This window comes from Tiliqua scincoides, chromosome 13 (assembly GCF_035046505.1).
Source record: "Tiliqua scincoides isolate rTilSci1 chromosome 13, rTilSci1.hap2, whole genome shotgun sequence".
Classification (NCBI taxonomy): Eukaryota; Metazoa; Chordata; class Lepidosauria; order Squamata; family Scincidae; genus Tiliqua; species Tiliqua scincoides.
Genome location: NC_089833.1, coordinates 3,185,128 through 3,209,758, shown reverse-complemented (window position 1 = coordinate 3,209,758; position 24,631 = coordinate 3,185,128). Strand labels below are relative to the sequence as shown.

The following is a 24,631-nucleotide window of genomic DNA, read 5'->3' as shown; positions in this document are numbered from 1 at the left end:
GGCCTCTGCTGCCTATAACTCTGCTGTGCAAACTGGGGTAACAGCCCAGCTGGGTCTCAGGGGCCTTTCTGGCATTTTACCAAGTCAAGGAATGCGCTTTTTGCTTCAAATGCAGTCTGTGGGGATTGGGCCTGCTCTGGTGGTCACCCAAGATGCAAGGGCAATCATCACTGATTTGGGGGGGACGGGGACGACTCAAATCTGGGAAGGCTTTGCCCAAAATCGGGGGGGGGGGAGAGAAGGGGAAAGAAAATAGGTGGGGAAACCTTCAGAATTATAGGGGATCTACTGCCCAGCAGTGGGGATGGAAGAGCAAAAGAGATATGACACATCCCCATCCCTCCCACAGCCCTCATGCTCACATCATGTTCTGATCCGGGGCAATACCTTTTCAAATTCCTTCTCCTGGATGTCCAGAACTGTCTGAATCCTCTTCATCACCTCTCGAAAGTGTTCACCCTATGAAAACCAGAACCCCAGGTGTGCCAAAGAGTCAAGTCCAGGCCGTCACCAAATTCTTCTTTATTCGGAGGAGTGTCAGCACCTGCTCCTTCACATTCGCCCCAATACCAGCAAAGTCTACTCAGCCAAGTTTTAATTTTATCCTGGCTGCCCAAGAAATGTCAAGCTGCTTCCTATTTCTCAGCATAAGGCCACCCAGTGAACTTGAGGATCTAAACCCAGTTCTTCCTGATCAAAGGCTCAACACTTCAATCTGCTATGTCACATAGATTCTCACTGGTGTGCTGCAGCCATTATTCAGTTCTAAGTGGTCGGTTTTGCATGGGACATAATAGCAAAATTAAAACCAGGGTTCAGAAAGAGCGACTCGTGTGCTCTACAAGCTCACACAGATGCACCAGGCCCATTTGAACCTCTTCCTGACTAAGCTTTCTGTGCAAATAAGGTGCAAAAATTAACACAGCTCACCCTGAATCACTAGGAGCAGAACAGGTTATATATACAAAAGATGAAGATGACAAGTGAGGTGCGTGCCAGATCATTTTCACAGGAGAATCCAATGCAAGACATTTTCCCTCCTAACCAGACATGCACCCTGCAGAGGGCGACAGTCGCCCACACACTCTTGCACCATGAAGCGCAACCAGACTTACCTGGTGTATCCTTAGCAAGAAAGGAGTGCCAAATGTCCCAAAAACCTCCTTCTGAAAATGAGCCACTGTAATTAGCATCTCATTCTCCTTATCTAGATCTACCTGGTCCAGGGGAATTTCCTGCAGTCAGAAGCAACATGGTGTGTGAATTAGACAAGGCTAGGCACTTGCAACAGTTGCAGAATAATAGGTGGAAGCACAAATAAAAGAAGCTCATGTTTCTGAAGCCTAACAATAGAATCATCACAGCCCAACAGCCTTATGGGGTCCCAGCTAAGATGTCACAAGGCAAGAAAACTTTGGAGCTCATCAAAATGTTCCTGCAGTGTGAATGCAGCACAGAACCAAGGAGGAAGTGGAAAGAGAAACAGATTACAGAGCATGGTGAAATGCACCACAGTCTGTGGCAGCCCTGAGAGGGCGCAGAGGTGGGGCTACATAGTTACTCATTCCTATCAAAGTGTGCCATCTTCCCCACCCTGCCCAACTGCCTAAGCAGGTCAGGTTCCTCTACCTGCCTGCCCACCACCCTCCTGATGTGGCCTCCTTTCCCCATCTTCAGCCTGCCAGGGCATTTGGGGACCACAGATCAGCCTCAGTCTGCCACAGATTAACACAAGATATATATATATCTCTCTCTCTTCTTAAGGGGTAGAATGGCCAACACAAGGATGGCTAACTTAGAGTCTCACCACCCACCCTTTGATCCTTTTAAAATACAGGTGTCCCCGTATCCTGAGGCCATAGTTCTCCATGCCCCCTTCACCCATTATCTATTTGTCTTTCATTATTGTGGTGCCAAGCACTCCGGTCTCTTCCTCTGCAGAATGCTCGAAAGCAGCCTGAATGCTAGAGGAAGGAGACTAAGAGAACGCTTCCTGCTTCCTGTTAGTTTTCTCTTAGTCTCCCTCCTTCAGCATTACGGATGGCTGTTTCTCATGTTCTGCAAGGAAGAGACAGGAGTGCTTGGCGCTGCAGTAGGTACTGGGGTTCTGCAGTTTTATCTGCAGTTTCAGTATCTGTTGGGGGGGACATATCCCCATATCCCGGGGGAATGACACACTGTATACACCCCAATAACTGAATACTGATTATCCAAAGATAAGGGCTTGACTTGGTCACAGCCCAAAGGCCCCAGTTTCACAATGCATTGCACTGACCTCTATTCGAAATGTTCGACTTGTCGCTGGTGATAAACACTCTAATAATTCATCTTCCTGATGGACACAAATTATTTTGTAACTTACAATTTCTAGCAGCCTGAATGGAGGAAAAGATAGACATTATGTAAATACAGCTGGCATTAGGAGTCAACACAAATATAAACTGAATTTGAGGGGAAGTCCTATTTTATTGATCACTGCACTCTTGGGCAGTTTTGTTTCCCCTTTGATGGGTCTTATGCTGGAGTATTCCAGGCATGATGCATCTTAACTGGAAGCACTCCTTTGACAAAATAAACTTTAATGAAGGGCAGGACTGAGCTACAATCAGTTCTAATTCTTCTTCATTGGATGCTTTAATTGCTGGAAATTTATTACACAGAGTGTGGAAGGATAGGAACACACAACAAAATGCTCCAATGTGGTAATTATATGACATAATTGGGGCCCAAGTAAGTTGTAAGTTGGGGTTCAATTGTGTAGCTTTGTGCTTTTTCAAAACAAACACACACAGACACAGACACAGACACACAACTATATTTTTTAAGCCTACAATTCTTTACAAAACCACCAGCTCTTGGAAGAAGATAAATGAATAAAACAAAAACACACTTGCCTTAATTTCCCTGAACCTCTCTCAGAGAGTTCTACAGCTTTTTTACATTCGTCTAATAAGTCTCGTACACATCCATGCTTGTCTGGATATAGTGTTATTTCCTAAACATTAAAAGGGGTACACAGGATATGAAGGTTGGTTGTTGTTACAACAGATCTTAATACATGTCAAAAGTTATCACACTCCTAACAGCCCAAAAAGAATCTGTCCTGCGCAAGCCCTGACATGAAGGAGGGCTGTGTGGGAGCACACCTGCATGTGCCACTTCAGTGACGTTTGCCCAGGAGACGACCCCCTTTAAAAAACACACACAGTTTGCTTAATCATGCAGCTTTATGACACCCAAAAGGCAGATTTGATCACTACTACACAACTGGCTCAGGCAGAAGTTCATATAGGAAGCTAATTTTGTGGTACTAGGTGATAATATAAGGGAAGAGACATTCATGGTGTATATAGAACAAAACATCAGAGGGGTATAGATTTCATATTATTAGAAAACAGTTAAAACCATGACTTGAAGCTTGGAGAAGCTTCTGCCATTTGTCACAACAATTTAATTGCAGGGCAAATTCTAAATTTGAACACACACAGTGAATAAAGTTTGCACCTACTTCCTAATCAATTTATTATTAACTTTATTTATATCCCACCTTTCTCCCCACAGGGACCCAAGGGTAATCAATACCCTCCAAGAAACACAACTTACCTCTTCCCTAAACTGACTGTTTAGCCATATGCACTTAAAACTTCTCCGGTTTTCAAAGTCTGTGATTTTCATTTTAAGCTGGAAGGAGGAAGACAAAATGTACATATTTAGTCATTCTGCAAAGAATCCCAAACCTTTTCCTCTCGGTAAAGATAAAAAGCCTCCTACCTGCTGGTAGTAAAGTTTCTTCGGTTGTCTAGGCTTGAAGAACTGCAGGAGATCTCTTAAAGTTCCATCATAATTATGCCTAAGAGGGTTACCTGGGCCATCTCTGTAACTAGACAAGCAAAACAAGAGTGAAGGCTTTTTTTGTTTTTTAATGTAATTAGGCTTTTAATGCAAACATGGAATAATTGACTTGTTTTCTCATTTCTGTTTTTAGAATTTTCTATTACAGAAAAGAGCTACTCTTACTCTTCCATTATTCCATATTAAAAAACAAATCAGGTCAGAAATCTAATATGAGATTGTTTTGCTTTAAATGCAAAATCAGTTTAGCAATCCCATCTATAAAACTTGTTCTTGCCAAAAAGTCCACTCCACTTATTATGGGAGCCATCAAGTGCACGTGGTGATCGACAGAGTAAAACAGAAAAGCAGGTCCCTACCTCTGCTCTTCTTAGACCCTAGAACAGGGGGCGGTAACCTATGGGCTGAATCTGGTCTGCCACCCAGAGGCATCCAGCCCAACTGGCCCAGAGTCATCTGGCTTGGGAGGAAAAGCCAACCAGCCAATTTGCTGCATGCTGGACGGGGAACGGCAGAGACGCCTGCACAGGCTTGCCAAGTCCCTGTGCTACACAGCTGCCTCCTGGAGGCAACCAGAAAGTTCTGCAATGGAATGATTGATGAACGTCCGGTCACTTTGCCCAAAAAAGGTTGCCAGCCCGACCTAGAAGTTGATACGAGGATGGGACAGAGGGAGAGGGTGGCGTGAGTACACGTGGCTCTTTCAGGTTCACGTACTGAAACTTAATTACAACAGGGAATGAGAACAAAGGAGCCATGCCAACATCTTCCCAGAAAAAAGGTGAGTTTGCAGACAGAACATGAAAGTTGTAAACAGGGATGCATTCTGCAGGGATGCCTTCTGTTTGCAGAAGACAGTTTGAGGCACCAACAGAACAATAAAGGAGAAATAGCAGGGCTGTCCAAGAGAGCAGGAGATCTCTGAGCAGCCAAGAGTGGTGACACCAGGGAAGCAAAGGTCGTGGACAGGAGATGGGCATGATATGAATGCTGCGAGGGCCGTGGTGGGCTCTGAATGCCATGACAAGGTGCTCGTGCTGGATGCAGAAACAGTTTGGTCAGAGGGGACACTGGATTCTCACAGTGGTGAGAAGGGAGAAACAACATGACCTGGCCACAAACTGAAGATGGGGAGCAAAGAAAGGAATCACGAAGTGCCTGCTCTATTGGGGGGGGGGGGATGTTCACACAATAGATGAGGAGGAGGAAGGAAGTCAGAGGTCAGGAGTTCACTCTTGGACATGTTGAGCTTGATATTGCGATGAAGAACCTAAGCTAAAATGTCTGACAGTAATGTTTGAGATACAGGAATACAGGAGATAAATGTTTGAGATACAGGAATGGGCAGACAGACCACTGCCTTAAATGCACTTCAGAGGTAGGTACTAACAAATGGTTTATGCAAAATGAACTGCTCTTACCCTTGCGATTTGAAAAACTGTAGTAGCATAGGATCTGTGTTAAGCCTTTGGGCAACTGTCTTTGCAACCTGTGAAAATGGTTAAAAAAAGATCTTTCATTTCAGAAACAGTTAATGGGACCGTCACAACTTGGACTTTGGAGACATCCTTGGCAAAGACACCTGTGCCTGCCAATCCAGTTGCTGTGTGATTTCTAAACTTTGTTTCAGTGGTGGAAAGACACTAAATATATACCTGAAAATAATTCATTCTGTTGGACAACGTGACAACAAAACCAGGGTCGTTGGGGATGGTTTTGTCACAGAAGATGACGTCCACTCGGTGGTACAGGTCTCTGAAATATTCTTTAGCTGTGGGCAACTCACTGTTGTCGTTCTCCGGGTCATCCCTGTTGACAGAGAAGATCCACAGCTGTTTTACAGAACCACATGAAGGCTGCTGAATAGATTATAAGTAGTCTTTAAGGACTCTGTACATCCTTTGAAAATAATCTAAAGCAGAGCAGATCTGTGCCCTATAGGAATTTCTAACAGAGGTAAGGATAAACTTTTTCATAGTTGGCAAAAACTTCCCAAGTAAACAGTTCTTTGCACAGTGTAAGGTGAAAATTGCAACCAGTCAACAAGACAGATGAATCAACAGGGATTCAGATGGTTAAACAGACACTTCTGTGCCAATCTCAATACTTTTTCAGAGCTTGCCTAGCAAAAGTTGCTGCAGACCCTGATCAAAACCTACTTTTGAAACACGATGATGTCGCCATCCATGAGTTCATCCAGGGCTTTGTCCAGGGATACATCATAATCTTGAATTCTCTCTGTTAAATTCGGTTTAACTTCCTTGAGGCAAAAAAGAGAGGGACAGCAGATCAAAAGACCCTTCGCTAAGCAGAGATCATCTTCCCACTCCAAAATGTAAATATTTATGCAGTTTCTACCCACATACCATTGCCAGATATAGGGGTAGCTGTTTAAGCCTGCCTTAGTAATTCTCCAGTAAACTGCAGCAAAGGGTCCCAAAACATTATTAAGAGCTAATACAGTGTGGCATAAGCATTCACAGGCCAGCGCCCACTGAATACTTATGGGAATATGGGTTAGTTGCTAAGGCAGCGATTTTCAACCCTTTTCACCTCCTGGCACATTGGCAAGGCGTTAAAATTGTCAAGGCACACCATCAGTTTTTTGACCATTGACAAGGGACACTATGCTGTTGGTAGAGGGCTCAAATCCCCCATTTCCCCAATAATAAATTACCCTCTTCAAACTCCTGTGGCAAACCACTGTGCCATGGCACAGTGGTTGAAAATTGCTGCTCTAAGGTGTCACAGGACCCCCAGTCTAGAAAGGGCTCCTGGCTTGCCCCAAATGCACACCTGCGCTGGAAGAAAATCGGGGAAATTTGAGCACACCTGTTACTTCTCCTTCTCTGTGATGGGTTAGACTTGACTGCTGGGAAGCTCCTCCTCTTGGTAGCTAGGCAAGGCCACGTGCATAAATCACTACCAAGAAGAGTGGCTCAGCAGTCAAGCTGACTCATCCTGGAACTGCAGGAGAAGGCTCTTCAAGGTGCTCTGAGCTTAGGCAGCCCTTTGCAATGCAGGAACGCAGCAGCTCAGAAAGCAGCAAAAAGCTCTCCTGTCCAAGAGCAAAAGTTACGGCCAAAGGACACAGCCACCAATCAAACTGCCGTTGTGAGACACTTTTCCATTTGTGCACATTTTTTACATAACTTCTTGCCTTGAAATAAATTTATCACTATATTTAACTCACCTGAACGTTAAATACACCCTTCTTTACACACCCTCCGGCTGTGAGAGTTTGGTGATGGTGTTTTGGAACGCCTCTTTCTTTAGCAACTGCCACGTTTCACATCACTCAAAAAAAATTTCTAAATCAGCCATTTTCATCTCACAGCACACTGACAAGGTGCTAAAATTGTCAAAGCACACCATCTGTTTTTTGACAATGGAAAAGCACACCCTGCTTGCCAGTAGCTCAGTCTCCCCAATGGCCCTAACTAATAAATGACACTCCCCCAAACTCCCATGGCACCTGTGGACCAATCACAGCACACCAATGTGCCACAGCACAGTGGCTGAAAATCGCAGTTCTAAATGAACAAGCACTGTCTAGAATAAGAAATAAGGAGTGATCCAAACCTCATAGAGGATAAGATTTGATTCCTGGGGAAATCCTGCTCTTTCACACATAACTGGCAGCAAGTCACCTTTTGGGGGAGAAAATTTGAGAGAGAGGTTCATCATCATTACTTTGGCTATTATCAAGAAACACATCCAGTATAACAACGTGGTCCTTGATCCTATAGCTTTCAGAAAACCCTTTAACAAGTGGTTCCCAACATTTTTTTTCACTTGGTACCCCTTGGCAGGCCATTTCCATAAACTGTACCCCTCACATTATCAAAATGGTTGTAATTAATATAGCTGATGTTATTTCAAATGTGTATGTTTTCAACTACTGACCCATATCTGATAATACACAAATTGATTACCAGAAACTTGCAGTTGCTGGGGCTTTTGCAGCCAACTACCTGCCCTTCTTCTTGCCTTGCCAGCCCTTGAAAGGCATTTGAATACAAACCTGCATCTTTCCACCATTATTCAATTTTTTCAAGTACCCCCAAACATCCTGGCAGGTACCCCTGTGGGTACACATACCCCAGGTTGGGAACCACTGCTCTAACCAACACTTCAAGTTTAGTAAACAAAACAAAATAATCTGATTTCAAGAGAGGTTGAAACACTGGCCTGGTGCAAATGAAGAAACAAAAACAAAAAAGAACTAGTAATCAGGAATCTGGAGCAAGCTTGGGAATTATGTGCCCTCTTCCCTTTGACTGCTCATGTCAATATCTCTACCCCCTTCTATACAGGCAACACCACTGCTGTATCTGTTAATGACCTCCCTTTAGATGAACCCAAGGATGCTTCTAAACTCTGAGAACTATGCCACTCTTAGCACTATTTGTAGTGTGCGCATACACAGCGCACAAACTGGTTTTGTGCTGCAATTCAAATACAGCCTTGCATACTTACGTATTTTGCAGGATATAGGTGTGTAGATATGTCCACAATAATTCAAACTCCGCGTCTTTGGATCATACATCTTCAGGAACAACATTACATCATCTACAAAGTCAGAAACGTACATTTATAATCAGGACAATGCCCCGTTAAGGTTCAAGGAAAGCTACTCTATTTAAACAGCACAAAAGCAAGCACTAAAGAAGGTTTCACACAGCAAAGCCAACCAAGAATGGGACTTGTTTGCATCCAACTCCATGCTGGAATTTCAGGGTCAGCTACTGATTCGCTCAGAGGACAATTCTGGGTATCTTCAAAGGGTGATTTTAGGACACACTCAATGGAACTGTTGACTTACTTCCTCTGAACAGTAGATCCCCATCCCACATTACCAAATGCTTTTGAAACTGACCCCCTTCCATTTCACAAGAGGTGTGCTGTACAGCAAAAGGGACTGCAGATTGACAAATCAATTCCAAACTCCATCCAAAACTTCTGTGGAACTAGTCAAGTGGCTTTCAGTGTACCAACATCCCTAGCATGAACTCACGGTCTTTGTCAAACTTGGGTAACGTTGCTCCTGTAGCAGCCATTTCTGGATCTACTGTTTCCAGAAATATTGTCCATGGATTTTCATTGTCACTGAGCTCAATCATCTGCATAGTTAAAGGTAGGAGACAAGAGATGAAAAGACAACACACTGTTAAACTGCTTTCAGATAAATTTGGCATTGCTTGCACATGAAGCAACTGAATGAAAGGTGCATTACTCGATTACCACAAACACAGAACCTGCATTCAAGCAGCCCACTACAAAAATGTAAGGACTACTTTATTTCACAGGACTCAGAGCAAACATCATTAACCGGTGCTGACTTGCCAATTCTCAGATACAACTCTAGCTGGTAAAAAAAAAAAAGCACTCTATTGTATAACACTTAAGGGATAAAGGACCTGCTCAGAGACACACACCTGTACAAAGACAATGATGTTTCAGCTCTGTTTAAATCCTGGGTTACATACCTTTTTCTCTCCCCATAATCATCCTCATGTTTTGTTTTGTCTTACCAAAATTATCATCCACTTCTTTATCCTTTAAATATATATCAAGTCATTTAAAATCTGGGTGGAATAATAATAATAACTAATAACTAGGTATTCAACATGTTCAACATTTTTCAACAAGGTATGGTATTTTCAACAAGGTCTTCCTAGGTATTCAACTAGGAAGTTCAATATTTTTCAACAAGCCCTAGTTTTTTGAGCAGTGGAACTGTAATCTTTTCAACCTCCACAAGAGGGAAGACTTCCTAAAACTGGTGCAAAGGCAGAAGGAAGAGGAGCTACATTGATTCCACTTTTACACATACAGTGGAACAGCAGCCCTTTTCTGCAAAAACCATTTTCCTGATTAGTTACTTTTTTCAGGGACTTAAGTCACAACAAAATTAACTGGGAGTCTGCTTTAACATTTTTTATGTCTAGGAGCTTTGAGAAAATGCCAAGCAACTGCAACAGAATGGGTGTCTCTGATCCCATCACTGAACTCTGCAATGCAAAAATGGCACTTATTTGAACAGCACAAGATGGAGAAGCTAATCGGAGCTCCTAAAATGCAACAGTTTACCAATGGATGCATAAGCATCAGATCAAGATTGCGAGTTAATAAGCGGAACCAGCAACAAAATGCTGCATATTCCAACTCTAATCCAGGTTATGACGTTCAGATTATGAGGGAGGCTGGGGGCGACTCAAGCAGGCCAATTCCAACCTTTCCTTCTATTTGCTGTCGCCCCCCCCCCTCAACACTGCTCCTGGAGGCCAGTGGGCACGCAAAACTCATTGGGCTGTTCAGCCCTTTTCTCCTCTATTTTTAAGGCGCAAAATACACACTTTCGCATACCTGAGAAGTTCAGAGTATGCAGAAATCCACCACCTTATTTGGGATGGCTGCGTTTTCCCTCCAGAAACAGAGGCCCTCAACCCTCTGAGTTTGCACTCAGTATATAGGTACAGATGTTACCTCTTCTAATGCCCACTTACAGTTTTATTGCCATCAGCTTCGTTGTCTAACATGGCTGGCCTTTTGGTACCGTTACTTCGGGCTTGCATCGGCCATAACCGTATTTGATCTTGTGGAAAGCCCTACCAAAGAAGAAAGTCGGCAGCATTACTGAACCTGCCTGGTGCTCAGAAAAGAACCTAAATCATTCTGTGCAAGGATAGGGTGCATAGCCCCCCCACCCTTGCAGAAAGCTTACCATGGTCTGAGAGAGGTTCTGGACAAATTCTGCAAGAGTTGAGTTTTTCAACACCTTGAAAACAGTGTACTTCACTTTTTCTTCATCATACATATCATTGCCTTGATGGCCACAGAACTGGTCCTCTGTTACTATCTGAAATGACAGGCGTAGCATTATGTGATCTTCTAAATAATTATGTGGGTCACAACTAGAGTTTAGTCCATTTTCTTCAGCAACTTTCTTTCAAAGTGACAGAACAGTGCTCTGCCACCTGACCACATAAGATCCATCACTGGGATTCTTGCAAGAACTACAATGCGGCTCTGCTGGGCTCTTCTGCAATTCAGTACTGGTCAGATCATACATCAATTATTGTATGAATTTGTGAGAAAAACATTGAAAACTCCACTTCAAAACTATTGTCAAGAAGAAGACACAGACCCAATCCTGAGTCAGTGGGAGAAGCAAGCATGCCAGATGGGTGGGGATCCCTGGGTTAAAAGCTTATCCCACAAGTTAACTGACACAAGTCACTACTGACCAGAAGGTACTGCTATTAAAAAAAAACCAAAAAAACTAACAGTACATCCTATGCATGTTTACACACAGGAGCAAGACTTACTTATGCTCAGTGCAGCTTACTTTGAGGTCAGTGTGCGCAGGACTAGAGCTCCAGTATGCACCCCTGGCTTTTGCTAGAGACCAAGACTTCCATCATAAAAGATTAAAAAGCAAGAGATGCCAGGGCTGCCTGGCATCAGTGCTGACCTGCACTTGCATGTAGAGGTGGGCTTCTTGTCTCTCCTTTCTCTTCTGAGCCTCTATTCTCTTTTCTTCTTGTAGTCGTTCCACTAGTTGCTGAGGAATATCATGGTCAGTGACTGCCTGCAAAACTTCACCTAGGAGAAAATAGTTGCTTTGATAAAATTTTAAGAAAACATACTCACCCCCTTTTCAAATAATGTCATCAATACTAACTAAAACTCAAGGTTGTTTTAACAGCATAGCAACACTTAGGCAGGTTCATGTCTTTCTGGGCAGGGACCACTCGACTCTTAGAAAGGTGTCTGCTGCTGTTGCAAAGCATGGCGTACCCGGCATCCAGCAAGTCTGCACACAGAATGCTCCCCTAAATGGCACCCAGGACAAATGCCCTGTTGTGCCAACCCTAGATATGCCCGTCCTGCCAGCAGCCCTCCTGACAAGAGGGTTGCCCTGCCCCTCTGAAGCTGTGAAGCAGCATCCAAATTCCTGAAAGAGAGGAAGTTGGGGAAAAAGCATGCTTCTCCTTCAGTGCACATTTGATGGCTGACTGATCAATTAAAACTCATAATTTACTAAGAGTTCTTTAAATAGTGGAAGTTCTATAAATAACACAATGTGCAACGGAGCCGTTAACAAGCACAAAGGATTATACTGCCCTGGCATGATGCGGGGACACTCGCTATCTGTTGTACTCTTTGAAAGTCAAGCCCTAGAGCTACCTGGGGACTAAAGAATTGTGTACGTACTTAATTTTGACTCCCTGATATAAACCAACATATACGCATTGGTACAGTGCCGTACGGATAAGTCGTCATCGTGGCCTCCGTAGTTATGCTCGATTGCTTCTTCCTTTGTACATCTGGATACAACATCGTCATCAAATTTACACCACTATTAAAGAAAAAAATGAAAATGCAGCATTAGAGTTAAATAACACAGGCGTAATAATAATAATAATAATAATAATAATAATAATAATAAACTTTATTTTTATCCCGCCCTTCTCCCCAAAGGGACCCAGGGCAGTTATCTACCTTAAAATGCTTTATCACCATGTATAAGGTATGTTTCCAAAATGATACCAGCTAAAAATACAACTCTTTAGTCAAACTATTCAAGCAATTATTTTAGTTCTGACATTTGAATGAACATTGTTCACTGCTGCTAGGAAACCCCAAGAGTCAACCACACTGAATAAGCCTCCCCCTCGCACACACGTCACCGTATCAAACTTTTTTAATTCGATTTAATTAATCTGAAATAGCTACACACTCTGTGGTACACTCACTATCCCCCATTCAATTAGGATTACCCGTTTCTCATCGAGTTCATTTGCTTTTTAATTTTTTTAAAGGCTCAAATACAACTATGACTTTCTGCCATGCTACTAATAGTACCTACTAATAGATCTACTAATAGTATCATACTGGTTGATCTGTAAACATCGCAATGCATGTGGTGATAATTCTGCATAGGCTTAAGAGAGCAGACCTTAGAAATAATAAACCTCAATAAATATCATGGCTGATTATTAATTTATTTCAATGGATGTAATGGGTTTATCAACACAAGGCACTGATAAATAGATAGTACAAAAATAACAAAATTAGCATAAACACATGTTGCACTGTGGTCCAGTCAACAGAAAGCAGATATTGAATCTAGGAGATGCATATTCATATCCTGACTACACCATGCACTGATCTTTCTAGCCTCAGTTCTGCAAAATGGGATGGACAGCGACCTACCTGACAGAGCTAATAGAAAGGCAAATTGAAACCGCAGGAAATAGGGACTTCCTACATAAATTACTGCTCTGGGAAGAGGAAGGAGGGCTTTCCTAGCCCTTCAGGATTGCTTCTCCCACAACACTAGAGACAGGGCCAGTTAAACCACTATCGTCTCCTCTATGGAGGGGCATCCAGCCTCTCGGAGTAGGGGTTCCAACATTACACTCTGAAGGGCTTTTCTGTGGACAGTATTAGGAGGGTTCCATAAACAGTTGAAGCATCACCTGTGTTTCTCCATCACTTACTTTTCCATCCCCTTTCGGGTTCAAGTAAACAACATAATGTCCACCATGGTTATCTCCACTGTGTACTAGCACAGCATGAAGAATGTAGTTTGCAGCATCTTTAGGGTCTGTTTTTTGCAAAAACTCATCGAGAGGCAGCTGATCTGGAAATTCAAACCTGGTTTTAAGAGAAGAATTGCATGTGGTTATTTTCTTTTATTTTTGGTTGATTGCAAGCTAATAAATGCAGACTCAGAAGTTTCTCTTACAGCAAAGAAGAGCTGGACAAAATGCAAGCACATCATCACTGAAACAGCCACGCTGTTCTGGCTCTTAGGTGCTACGTTTCTTCAGCATGAACTGTTGACAGCCAAGTGCCGAATCCTCAGGGGTGCTTGCAAAAGTTGTACTAAAAACAGCGGTTTTCCTACGAGGTTGATCATTCGCAAGCAATCACAGGTAAAAGCCGTGAAGAGCCACCACAAATAAACGGCTTTTATTTCACGTTGCAAGATTGCACATGGGTGATGGAAGCATGATTACTCAATTGTGAGTAAAGTAAAGCTAAAGTAAAAACCTGTACAAAGATGCATGGAGTGGAGTGGAATATTTTGGTCCCAACTGTAACAAACTGAGGATCTTGTGGGGGCAGGAGAGAAGCTCCCTTGCTAAACTTTGCCTCCCTGGTTATTAGCATCAAAGCATTTGCTAAGATGATTTATTCTAAAAGGTTTTTATCCCACCACATTTCCAAAGGATCCAAGGTGGCTATCACAGTTCTCACAGAATAGCCAGCAATAAAATAAAAGAAATGGCATCAAACAGCATAGAAACAGAGAGGGAAGAGTAATCAAATTGGCAAACAGAATACCCTAAAACACCCTGGGAAAGCTCGCATCCAAAGGCTCCTGTCCTAAGTGAGCAAGTGGGAGGGGGAAGGAGAGATGAAGGAAGAACTGCCTTGGAGCTTCATCTCTAGTAGGAGCAGAGAAGCAGGCCATGTTGCTCACTAGTTAGGGAAGATCAGTCTGGGGATTGAGGAGGAGTGCCTGGCTAGCCAGAGGAGAGATGCCCCCAAAGCTAAGGTTAATCCACAGCAGAACTGCAGAGAAAGCAGTCATTAAGGCACTCTGGTCTGAAGCCATTAAGGTTGTGGTTCCCAAACTGTGAGCTAAGGTGCTGCAGCAAACTCACAGGGGCAAAGTGGGATGTCCCTGGCGGCCTCTTCTTACTGGCTTTCCCAGGTGCCACCATCTTAGCTAGGCCAAGATCTCACACAATTTTCACTGTGGCACTGCCACAACAGGGCACCTTGACCACAGTAAGTTTGGGAACCGTTCCATTGACAGCTTTTACAAAAACATAACCAGCACTTTGAATCGCAACTGGAAATAAAGTAGCAATTGACACAGCTAGAACCACAAGCACTTAAGGTGCTCAGAATAATCGCAACCCCATTCACAACCTCATGGTTGCATTCTGTATCAGCAGCAACTTCTGGGTGGTTTTCAAGAGAAGCCCCGCATAAAGCACATTGCAGCAATCAAGATGAAAGGGAAACGAAGGCATGGGTGACCAAAAAAGGCCTGAACTGGTGCAGCCAGCACGCCAGCTGAAGTTGGGCAAAGTCTCCAGGTGCCAAGAGAACCTCCAAATTCTTTAAGGGGAGTGTTACCCCCCTTCAGAACAGGTGAACACACCATCACCAAACCAGGAGGTCTTCTGGCCAGGGAGAGTGAATAACCTGAAATTAAATCTGACAAGACAGTCTTAATTTATTGTTTTATATATTGTATACTTTCTTCTGAAATTGTAAGGTGCTTTGGGCATGTGCTCCAACATGAGAAATGAGGGATCTGTATGAATAACTAACCCATATCCAAAACCCCATTGACTCAAGACTCTGTCAGGATATAAATTTACAAGCCTGAACAGAACAGGACAAAGTGCACTACAGGTCAACCAGACCAGGTGCCTGTAATTAAGCTGAAAGTGCAAAGTCATGCTGAGTCATCAAAAGCTGATCCATTGGGTTGCTGTAATGTAAAATCTGATTGGCTAAATGAAATATAAAGGTGGAGGACCAGGAGCTGGCTTCTGGGGGCTGTTTTCTTCCTCCTTCCGTCAGTAACATTTTGGACTGAACTACTAAGAGACTGCGATGAACTTTTTGCTGCTGTGTGTATATATATGTAAATAGACTTGGAAATGGGAGCTACTGTGTCTGCATCTTATTTGAACTACAAGGACTAGTGACCTGGAGTGCTAGTATTTTCTTTCTAATCTGCGCACTCTGACAGACTCTGGCTCTAGGGATCCACAACTTCGCTGGGGAAGGCACGGAGACGTAAAACTGGGTGCCATCAGCATACCAGGGATCGCTCACATCAAGCCACCTGATGATCAAGCCACCCATGTAATTGCTATGCTGCATGAAGTTAAATCCTTTTACACACATTGGCTAAACACACTGCAAAATTAAATTAAGTGTGCTGGTATTGTGGAAATCATCAGTACCTCATCTTCTCAGAAGAATTTCCTTCACAGAGAAATTTTAAGTGTCACAACTTAGACCTCTGACACATCACAACATTTAGCATTTCAACATTTTTTGGACTTGGAAGTACAATTCAGGATCTTATTATTACCTATCATTGATCTTGATGTTCTGGTCGGTCTGAGGATCGTACATGAATCTCATGAGTTGTAGATGTAACACTGGGGGCAACGTTAGGAACTTTACACCTTTCTCGGCCTCCTGTATGTTTAAGGGAAGAGAAACAGGCAAAGAGAGTGTAATTACCATTACCCAACTGCGGGGAAAAATTCCTGGGTGGGAAGTCAGGCATACCTGCAAACCATGCTCCCCTGCATCGTATTTATTATCCCCATCCAACTGTTCCACTGCAACATAATCAATGAAGGACTCAAATACTGAAGAAAAAAAAGAAAATGAGAGGTCTACCAGTTATACAGAGATTCTCTGTGCAAGGAAATATATTTTAAATTATTCACCACCAGCCTGACAGTTCAGCGCAGACTTAATCCAATATCCTTTGTGCTAAGGATCCTTTTCAAACAAGGCGGGACAAGTGTAGATGTACAAAACAAAAATTCAGACTAACAGCTCAGCTTGGTGGCAACAATGTGAAAAACAATCAACTTGGGCAAGAGTCTTGGGCACACATCTCCCCCCAATCCTCTTGTGGGAACAAGGGTAAACATGGGAGTGACCAGCTCAGGTGTTACATGAATGCAATTGGGTCTGAATGCTGCAACAAAAACCTTTCCGCCTTCATAGGAGAAACTGGTGGGCGATAAGCAAATGGGGAGATGCTGGGCTTGAAAAAAGTGGCACAGTCTGGATTAACACTCATTTTTTTTCTCACAGGAAGGGGCAGGTAACCAGCAGACTTATAGGGTTCAATAAGCCTACAGAATTACATACTTGGAAGGGACCCAAAGACAACTGGCCCAATTCTCTACCTTAGAGCAAACACCAGTTTAATACAAAAGGCACTTGCAGGACATTCAATCCAGAGACAAACCAAGCTCTAAAAGGGTCCTTGGGGACTTTTCCCAATCTAACACTGGTGTGTGTGTGTTCTGAGTAGGGAGTTACTTCCAAGAACTTGAAACTTAGGTGTTATATACCCACATGCAAGACAGATGGACACAAACAAAAGACACAAATACATGCAATTACCGTTGTGCACAGCAGGAACATGCCCCAGAAAGTCAAGGGTGTCACAAACACATGCACATTTCTGCAAGGAAAACACAGACTTACTATTTTTCTTTCCTTTTATACTTAGTTGGATGTCGTAATAATCCTCTATCCGTTCAGACCGATAGTCTACGTGCTTGCACTGGATGTAAGACTGCAAGCAAAAACAGGGGAGTGAGATGCCTGTGCACAGACAGGGCAGAAGTCCAAACCCTCCCTGAGTTGGCTGGCTAGTGAAATACGTACCACCATCTTCCCTCTGAACAATTTGGGAATTGTGCCTTCCACGCAGGTGCCTTTCATTTTATTTTCAACATTATCAAGCAACTGAAAGAAAATGGAACACCTGAATTGGCAATGTACATTTATTCAGTAGATTTATATTTTCTCTTCCAGACAGAAAGTTGACTGTAGGGGGTCCCATCCCCACATCCCCTTTGCTGCAGAATTGGAAGCTCCCCAGCCATTCATACCCATCCTGGGCACCTGCTTCCCTCACACAAGGTCCCACATTCAATCTCCGTCAGCACTGGGAGAGATCCTTGCCTAAAGCCCAGGGAGATACTGCCTGTCAATGCAGACAACACTGATATGGGCTGGGCTCAGAATACTGCTGCTTCATACATTCAAAGAACCAGCACTTCCTGAAAAGGTTGTATGCACACCTGGATTGTGTCAATCCAAGTATTTTGTTTCCTTCACTCGTATGTGTTGCTTCTTCCTATGAATTAACTACATCAAGATACACAAGACTCATCTTATGTTACGAAAGTCATGTTTTAAAAGGGATTACATGCTAAACAGAGAGAGGCTGGAGACCATACTATTTAAGTAGCAAAGCCCAGCTCTCTAACCTCAAATGTTAGAGCACTGACAGTGGTGCCTCAGTGCAGAGGAGCTGGCACTCTGCACATGCACTGAAGTACACTGATGGCTGCACGAACTCCACAGTGAAATTCCAGCAATCCAAGCAAGTTCCAAGACTGAGCCCTGGACCAAACTAAAACCCAAAAGTGTCAGGTTAAGGTGATTTAGCGTACAACCCAACAAGGAACAATTTTGCACAACGGACGCTCTTATGCAGCTCCCATACATTTCAGTGGGGCTGGGCTCAGAAAACAGCAAAAAAATCAAACAGAGTTTAGGCAGAGAGAACAAGGGCAGCAATACGTACCACACGACACAGCTCCTGAACATCATGTTGCATGAAGCTGTCTAAAGTCTCCCATCTTTATCAAAAAAATGAAACACAAATTGCTGCTTACAAAACGATATGAATAACTATTTAAAGGCACAGTAACCAACAGGCAGCTCAGAACAAGAAAAGCCACTCTCAAGACACTGGGGCTTTGCTTTGAGCTGTGTGGTAGTGGCCAGTTGCACCCCCTGTAAATACAGTACACTAGAACTCTGTACCTGCACAAGTGTGTGCACACTTATACACACAGTAGACAAATAGTTCCTTACAAAAAGGGGAATTGCAAGTAGAAACCATAAAAGGTCATAGTTCCGCTGAAAGCTGACAGCCTTTCTGGTATTAGCGTCCCCCATATCTGCAGGGGACAAGTTGCTGCTGCTACTAAAACCGCAGATTGTAATGAGCCCTACAAGAAGTGGCTCACAAATCCTTCCCATCATGCAATCTGATTGAAGCCCTCCTGTCACTGTCTCTCTGCTGCCTGCAAATGGTCACAAGAAACAGGAAGAGCTCACAGGCAGTGGCCAGAGGACTGAAAACAACACGATGCTAAATGGTGAGTTGTTTTCAGTCCTCCAACTCGCTTCCTGTGAGCTGCTTCCTGTCAGCCTGTGCAGGCAACAGAGACACAGTGGCAGGAGGGCTGCAATCAGACAAGGTCAAATCATTTGTGCAATGGGGGGAAATCTGTGATATGCATATACGGGACCTGCAGATAAGGGGGACACAGACATGCCTGAACTGGCGTAGCTTTGGCATGTCACTGAAATGATGTAGCCAACACTACGTAGCACTGCATGAAAACACACCAGAACACTGGTCCAGAAATAAGGGAGGCTGCAGCAGAAGAAGAGGCGAGACCCTAGTTTGGCTGGGCCCAACTACTCTTTGGCCCCTCTGCTTCCAGCGTCCACAGTCGTGAAACTCAGTTTCCTTCCCTCTTCCTGCCCATTTCTGCCATAAGGGCTTACAATTCAATGGCCTTGCATGTATTGGCGGAAATATAATAATAAATATCCAAAAAACACACACAGTCCTGTATGTGTTTGCAAATCAGGCAAAAAGCACATCAAGTTTACTGGCCGGGGCAAGGGCTCCAGGCCTTCCTCCAAGTCCACTTATCACACACATTCCCCATGTTCTGTTGTCTCCCTGGGTCAACATCTAGATTGTAAGCCGACAGGGACCTGTCCCCTCATTTTCCATAAACCATCATGAAAAAGATGGCACTATCAGACATACTAAGAACAATTCATTCCACGTGCAACAAAGCCAGTTGCCAAATTGAACACTTCCTCAGTTATGCTCAGAACAAAACACCCCAAAGTCACCTTTCCAAACAAATTGCAGAAAAATGTGGCTACAAAGCTGCCTGGCCGCATGGCGCCCTCTGTCAGCCTGCCAGCACTCACCCAAAAGATTTTGTTAGCTTCTTCGTTCCTACGGGTTTGTCGCTATGCTGAAGCTCGTAGAACACTCTCTGCAAGGCTAGCGGCACACTCTTTGATGAGTCGTCCCCTTCTGTGGGCATCATGTACACAGCCTGAAAAAAGCAGCCAGTTTATCAGGACAACGGAAAGTGGTTGCAGAGCCAACATCATTCAGCTCACACGGGGCTTGGATGTGCCACAAAGGCCTGGCACCAGCTAAGCGCCTCAGAATCACCTGCCCGTCTTCATATTCTCCAACCTACAATAGAGGCCACTTTGCTATAACATACACCCAAAGCTCTGTGCAAGGCCATTACAAATTCAGACCAACCTCACAACAAAAGAAACATGTTTTCTGCTATTATTGGGGGGGGGGGGAGGTGACACACTAACGCTTTTCCTGTATTGCTCACTATGGACAGTTGCCTGGATCAGTGAAGAAGCAAGTCCTTGGGATAGCCGGTGATATGCTGTTGAACTTGGCAGGCTGTGGTTCAGCCTTGGTCTTCAATACTTGCACGTATGAGAATTCCTACTACGTTGCCCTGGGGTGGGAGAGGAAAGGGGTCCCTGGACAGGGTTGCTTTCAATATCTATGTACATACACTCAGTTCTGCCTCTCCAGACACACTTGAACAGTGACTTCAGTACAGGAGATTCCTGACAGAGGGAGGCAAAGGGACTCTGCTGCAGGAATCCTCCAGGTTCCAAGCCAGTGCATGGAAGAGTATTTGACAGCAGACTGTTCCCCTCTGAGGAAGGGGGATTCTGACTTCTCAAACAAGGAGCCAACCTGCCAAGGCCACTCCCCCAATCCTCTGTAAGCTCTTAGAAGAGGACAGTATGCATAGTTGTGCACCAGAAGGCTGGAGGATCAGGCTTAATTTCTGTTAGACTGCATGAAAGGATGGGGTCCAGCCAGTCAGAAAGACTGGTCTCTTGTATAAATCAACAAGCCCAAGTGTTTCTCTGCACTAAAGTCATTGCTTTCAGTGCTGCACAAGGACCCTTGAACCCACCCAGCTTCATTTTTTACCTCATGAGACATATTTTTAACTTGGCCTCCTATCAAGGGTCTCTGCAAAGTGTATGCAAGTCTTTCGTTCTCCTACCCGAATTTATCCTCACAACAGCGCTATGAGAGAAGCGAGAGCAAGTACATACCCGCTCCCAACCACTGCTGAGTGGGATTTGAATCTGGGTCTCACAGCCCAACCTTTTCCACAGAACTCTACACCAAAAGCCAAAGCGAAACAAGACTGCCACATTTGCCACAGATAATACTGACTGGCAAGAGCAAATGAAGGCAAGAGCAAATGAAGGATAACATATTTTGCAGGAGAAAGAATCAATATCTACTCCTGGAACTGAGGTCAATAAAGAAGAGGAAACGCAAAATCCCAATAGTGCCACCCTGGGCATTTGCCATGGCATCGGAAAAGCGGGATATAAATAAATGATAAGAATTTTCAGCACCAAATAAAATTTTAATTGTATCCTATCAAGCCACTGTAGAACCAGCATATGTTTATTACCCCAAACAGAGCCTAATTGATAACCTTCCACAATTTGGGGTAGTAAATTCCGCTGTTATGCAAAAACAAAAGGCAAACAGCCACCCAGAATGGGCATTGAGAAGCATGAAGAAATGAGCTAAGAAGAGTTGCACATCCATTAATCACCTGGAAGGAAAAGAGAGGAAGCCCATGCTAATCCCAAGCACAGATTATATGCATCGGGAAGGATTGAGAACAGCAGCCAGTTTACTCAAGAGGGCCTTAAAGGGATTAAAATGCAAAATGGCAAAATGCCGTATTCTGTGGGGGTTAATCTATAAGCAGGAGAGCATTAACTTGTGACTCCCAGCTATACAGTAGTGATTCAGAAGAGAACTAAAGACTCAAAACACAAAACACCGTTACTGAAGAAAGGGACAGCCAGTGTTGTATAGTGGTTTACTTGGATCAGGAAGACCAAGTTCAAAACCCCGCTCAACTGCAAAGTTGGACCAGGTGACTATGGGCAAGTCACCATTTCTTGGACTGACCTACCATGCAAATTGCAAAGATGAAAGGCGGCAGGTGAGTCACGTACATGACTCCCAAGATCCTTGGAGAAAAGGCAGTATATAAAAAGTGAAACATACGTAAACTAAAATCTGAAAAAGGAACTTCGTGCCACATTAGCTGGTGTGAAAAAGGTGACATTACAGGGAATAAACCTTTGCTATTTAATAATAACTGGATAAAAATCAGGAAGTCTGGGACTCAAGCACTACCTGAGTTTGGGACAGCAGTCACATCTAAAACTGTTTCTGGGACTGGGCCTTAGTGCAAGTTCCAAAGTAGAGTTAACACTAGGCTGGGGAGACGAATTCCTCATGCTTGATTGAGACTGGATAAGAAGAATATGTTTTGTGTCTTAACTCTCCACTGTCCAGATACAGGAAAATACTGAGCTAACAGCCATAGTAAATAATTTATATAGCACGTACAACAAGTCCATTAATGTGGGAACACTGCAGAAGGCCCTTGCAATCTAAAACATACAACACGTGAAGGGGAGAAAATGGGGGGAGGGGATCAGCTATCATAAAATTCTGCCTGAGTGAGCCTAAGAAAAAAGTGAAATCTTTCAAAAGTTGCAGAACAGATAGACAGTAGGAAGAAAATTCAAAGAGGCCACGAAAAACAGAGAAACAGTGAGCGAGGAGACATAGACCACAAGAACAAGCAAATTGGGAGCTAAAGAAGAGGTGCAACTGAATGGAAAGATCTGAAGTTAGATTCAACGCAGAAAACAAAAGACAACCAAGTTTACAAAAACCAAAGAAGTGACTCATTGGCAAGAAAGAGATAAAGCAGAGGAGTTGAACAGGTTAAGAGAGAATTCAGCCTTGCCTATCTGAAATATTACTGGGACATCCAAGATCTTAGAGATGCTAGACTGAATTGAGGAGACTACAGCAAAGGAGCAGACAAAGTTGTAGATTATCAGTGCAGAGCTGACAGAAAAGACTGCACAAGAAAATGAAGGAATATAAATAGCAGAGACCCCAATACAGGATCCTGATGAATACCAATGGAAAGAAGGAGAATCAAAGGGAAGGAGTTATTCCAAAACTTCTGCAAAAATTACAAAGACCTCTAAGCCAGCACCCTACCTGAGCACAGCTTAACAATATCAAAAGCTCACAAAAGATCAAGAAACAGAAAAACTGGATAAAGAGGCTCTGGCAACAAGGAGACTGACAGAAGTTTGACCAGAGCTGCTTGGGTAGCTATGAGAGGACAAAAGCCAGGTACAAACCCCAGCTGGAGAAACATCCACAAGAAAGTGAAAAGTGCCGATGCTGTGAATGAACCAGACACCCAAGTTCTTCAGAGAGAAAAGCAAAGAGTGAGGACTGCATAAGGACAGACACCACGGCCTGTTTCAAGACTGCAGGGGAACACACCAGAAGAGGTTGAAATATGAAGTGATGAGAGGGGTCACAGGTTCAACGAAAACCAAGCAAGGAGGAGCTAGGAGATGAGACCTGGGAAGATGAGCATGGAGAAGGGCTGATATGGGAAAAAATTACTGTATGAAAACCTGTGGAACATGATAATATAATGTCTTTGACTGGCAGTCAAGGAGAAGGCCCTGGACTTGCTACAGCCCTGAAGACAACTCAGGCTGCAGTGAGGTTTGCAGTAAAATCACACTGAGCACCCACCTGACTTGGCGGAATCTCAGTTTTAGTTATGTTAAGTTTCTAGGCCTTTTGGCAGCAGAAACATTAATTTGCAACATGCAGGCAATCCACTGGGTGACAGGAAAGAGTCTGCAGTGATTGAGGAAGGATGCAAAGTGCCAAAGAAGTGCCTGCTTAGTATGCAGAAGATTCCTGATTCAGCCCCAGAAAGAGCAGCACCACCACCACCTCCAGGTAAGACCAGAAAAAATGCTTTTTCTGTCTGAACCCGCAGAGAGCTGTCTAGTAGCAAAGATTATAACGATCTGGACAGGCCAATGGTCTGATCCTAGAGAAAGTGGTTTCATACGGTCATATGCCCAGCTCTTTTTCAACACCATGCTTTAAAAGAGGGAGAGTTGTGATGCACAGGAAACCAGATTTTACAGCCAGTGTTATCTCTTCTGCGCTTTTGGACATACTTACCCAAATATGGGCGTACCTGCAAGAAACTAAAGTGTGAGGGAGGCAGAGACAAAAGAGGACAAACTTTTGATATCCTAGGCCAGGTTTAGATTATCGCAACTGGGCCACAAAAAGCCCAGGGCTCCCACACTCCTCCCACACCCCAAAATGTTAGAAGACGAGAGCAAAAAAAAGCTTCTATTTCTAACCAGAGCATACTCTCCTATTTTGTCTGAACTTGGAAAACTGTTTTATTTTAAAACATGCATATCCCACCTTTCCTGCCTAAGGGCCAAATCCTATCCAACTTTCCAGCCCTGGCGTAGCCATGCCAATGGCGTGTGCACTGCATCTTGTGATGGAAGGGTAATTATGCAGGCCTCCACAAGGAACATTTGTTCCCTTGCCTACAGGTTACATTGCAGCTGCAACAGTGCTGGAAAGTTAGATAAGATTGGGCCGTGAGGCAGCTCACATCAAAATTATTTTTGTGCTGTGTTTTCATTCAAGTATAGGTGAACAGCCCCAAAATAATAGCTCAGTCCAGAATTCCTCAAGTACCAGCAACTGTAGAACTTCAATACTGGCTTACCCAACAAAAAAGTCACAGTTTAGACACCCAACAAAGCAATGGGAGTCAGGGCCCTACTTTGATTAGGCAAATACACACCAAGAGTTGAGCTTGGTTTGTTTTAACAAACCACAGTTTCCCAAGTTCAGATGTAACAAGAAACTGTGGTTTAAGTCACAAGCCAAAGCAGAGGTATTTGCTCTCCTTCTCCCAAAGGCAGAGGA

The 24,631-nt window shown here is 43.7% G+C and overlaps 1 protein-coding gene across 2 annotated transcripts in view; it reads right to left on the bottom strand.

The window, feature by feature from the left end:
* The window catches only part of USP7 (ubiquitin specific peptidase 7), an 86,768-nt gene that overhangs the window by 2,624 nt on the left and 59,513 nt on the right, over positions 1-24,631 (bottom strand). For both annotated transcript variants that reach the window (XM_066640517.1, XM_066640516.1), the window contains exons 7-29: positions 19,678-19,808; positions 18,242-18,296; positions 17,314-17,394; positions 17,131-17,221; positions 16,192-16,274; positions 15,989-16,098; positions 13,362-13,518; positions 12,073-12,217; positions 11,330-11,460; positions 10,580-10,714; positions 10,362-10,463; positions 8,870-8,975; positions 8,332-8,424; positions 7,435-7,502; positions 6,012-6,112; positions 5,508-5,661; positions 5,274-5,341; positions 3,772-3,880; positions 3,604-3,681; positions 2,895-2,995; positions 2,276-2,375; positions 1,116-1,235; positions 388-459 (exon numbers count right to left, since the gene is read on the bottom strand). In XM_066640517.1, coding sequence (XP_066496614.1) covers positions 388-459; positions 1,116-1,235; positions 2,276-2,375; positions 2,895-2,995; positions 3,604-3,681; positions 3,772-3,880; positions 5,274-5,341; positions 5,508-5,661; positions 6,012-6,112; positions 7,435-7,502; positions 8,332-8,424; positions 8,870-8,975; positions 10,362-10,463; positions 10,580-10,714; positions 11,330-11,460; positions 12,073-12,217; positions 13,362-13,518; positions 15,989-16,098; positions 16,192-16,274; positions 17,131-17,221; positions 17,314-17,394; positions 18,242-18,296; positions 19,678-19,808 — 2,391 coding nt within the window. The remainder of the gene's footprint in view (positions 1-387; positions 460-1,115; positions 1,236-2,275; positions 2,376-2,894; positions 2,996-3,603; positions 3,682-3,771; positions 3,881-5,273; positions 5,342-5,507; positions 5,662-6,011; positions 6,113-7,434; positions 7,503-8,331; positions 8,425-8,869; positions 8,976-10,361; positions 10,464-10,579; positions 10,715-11,329; positions 11,461-12,072; positions 12,218-13,361; positions 13,519-15,988; positions 16,099-16,191; positions 16,275-17,130; positions 17,222-17,313; positions 17,395-18,241; positions 18,297-19,677; positions 19,809-24,631) is intronic.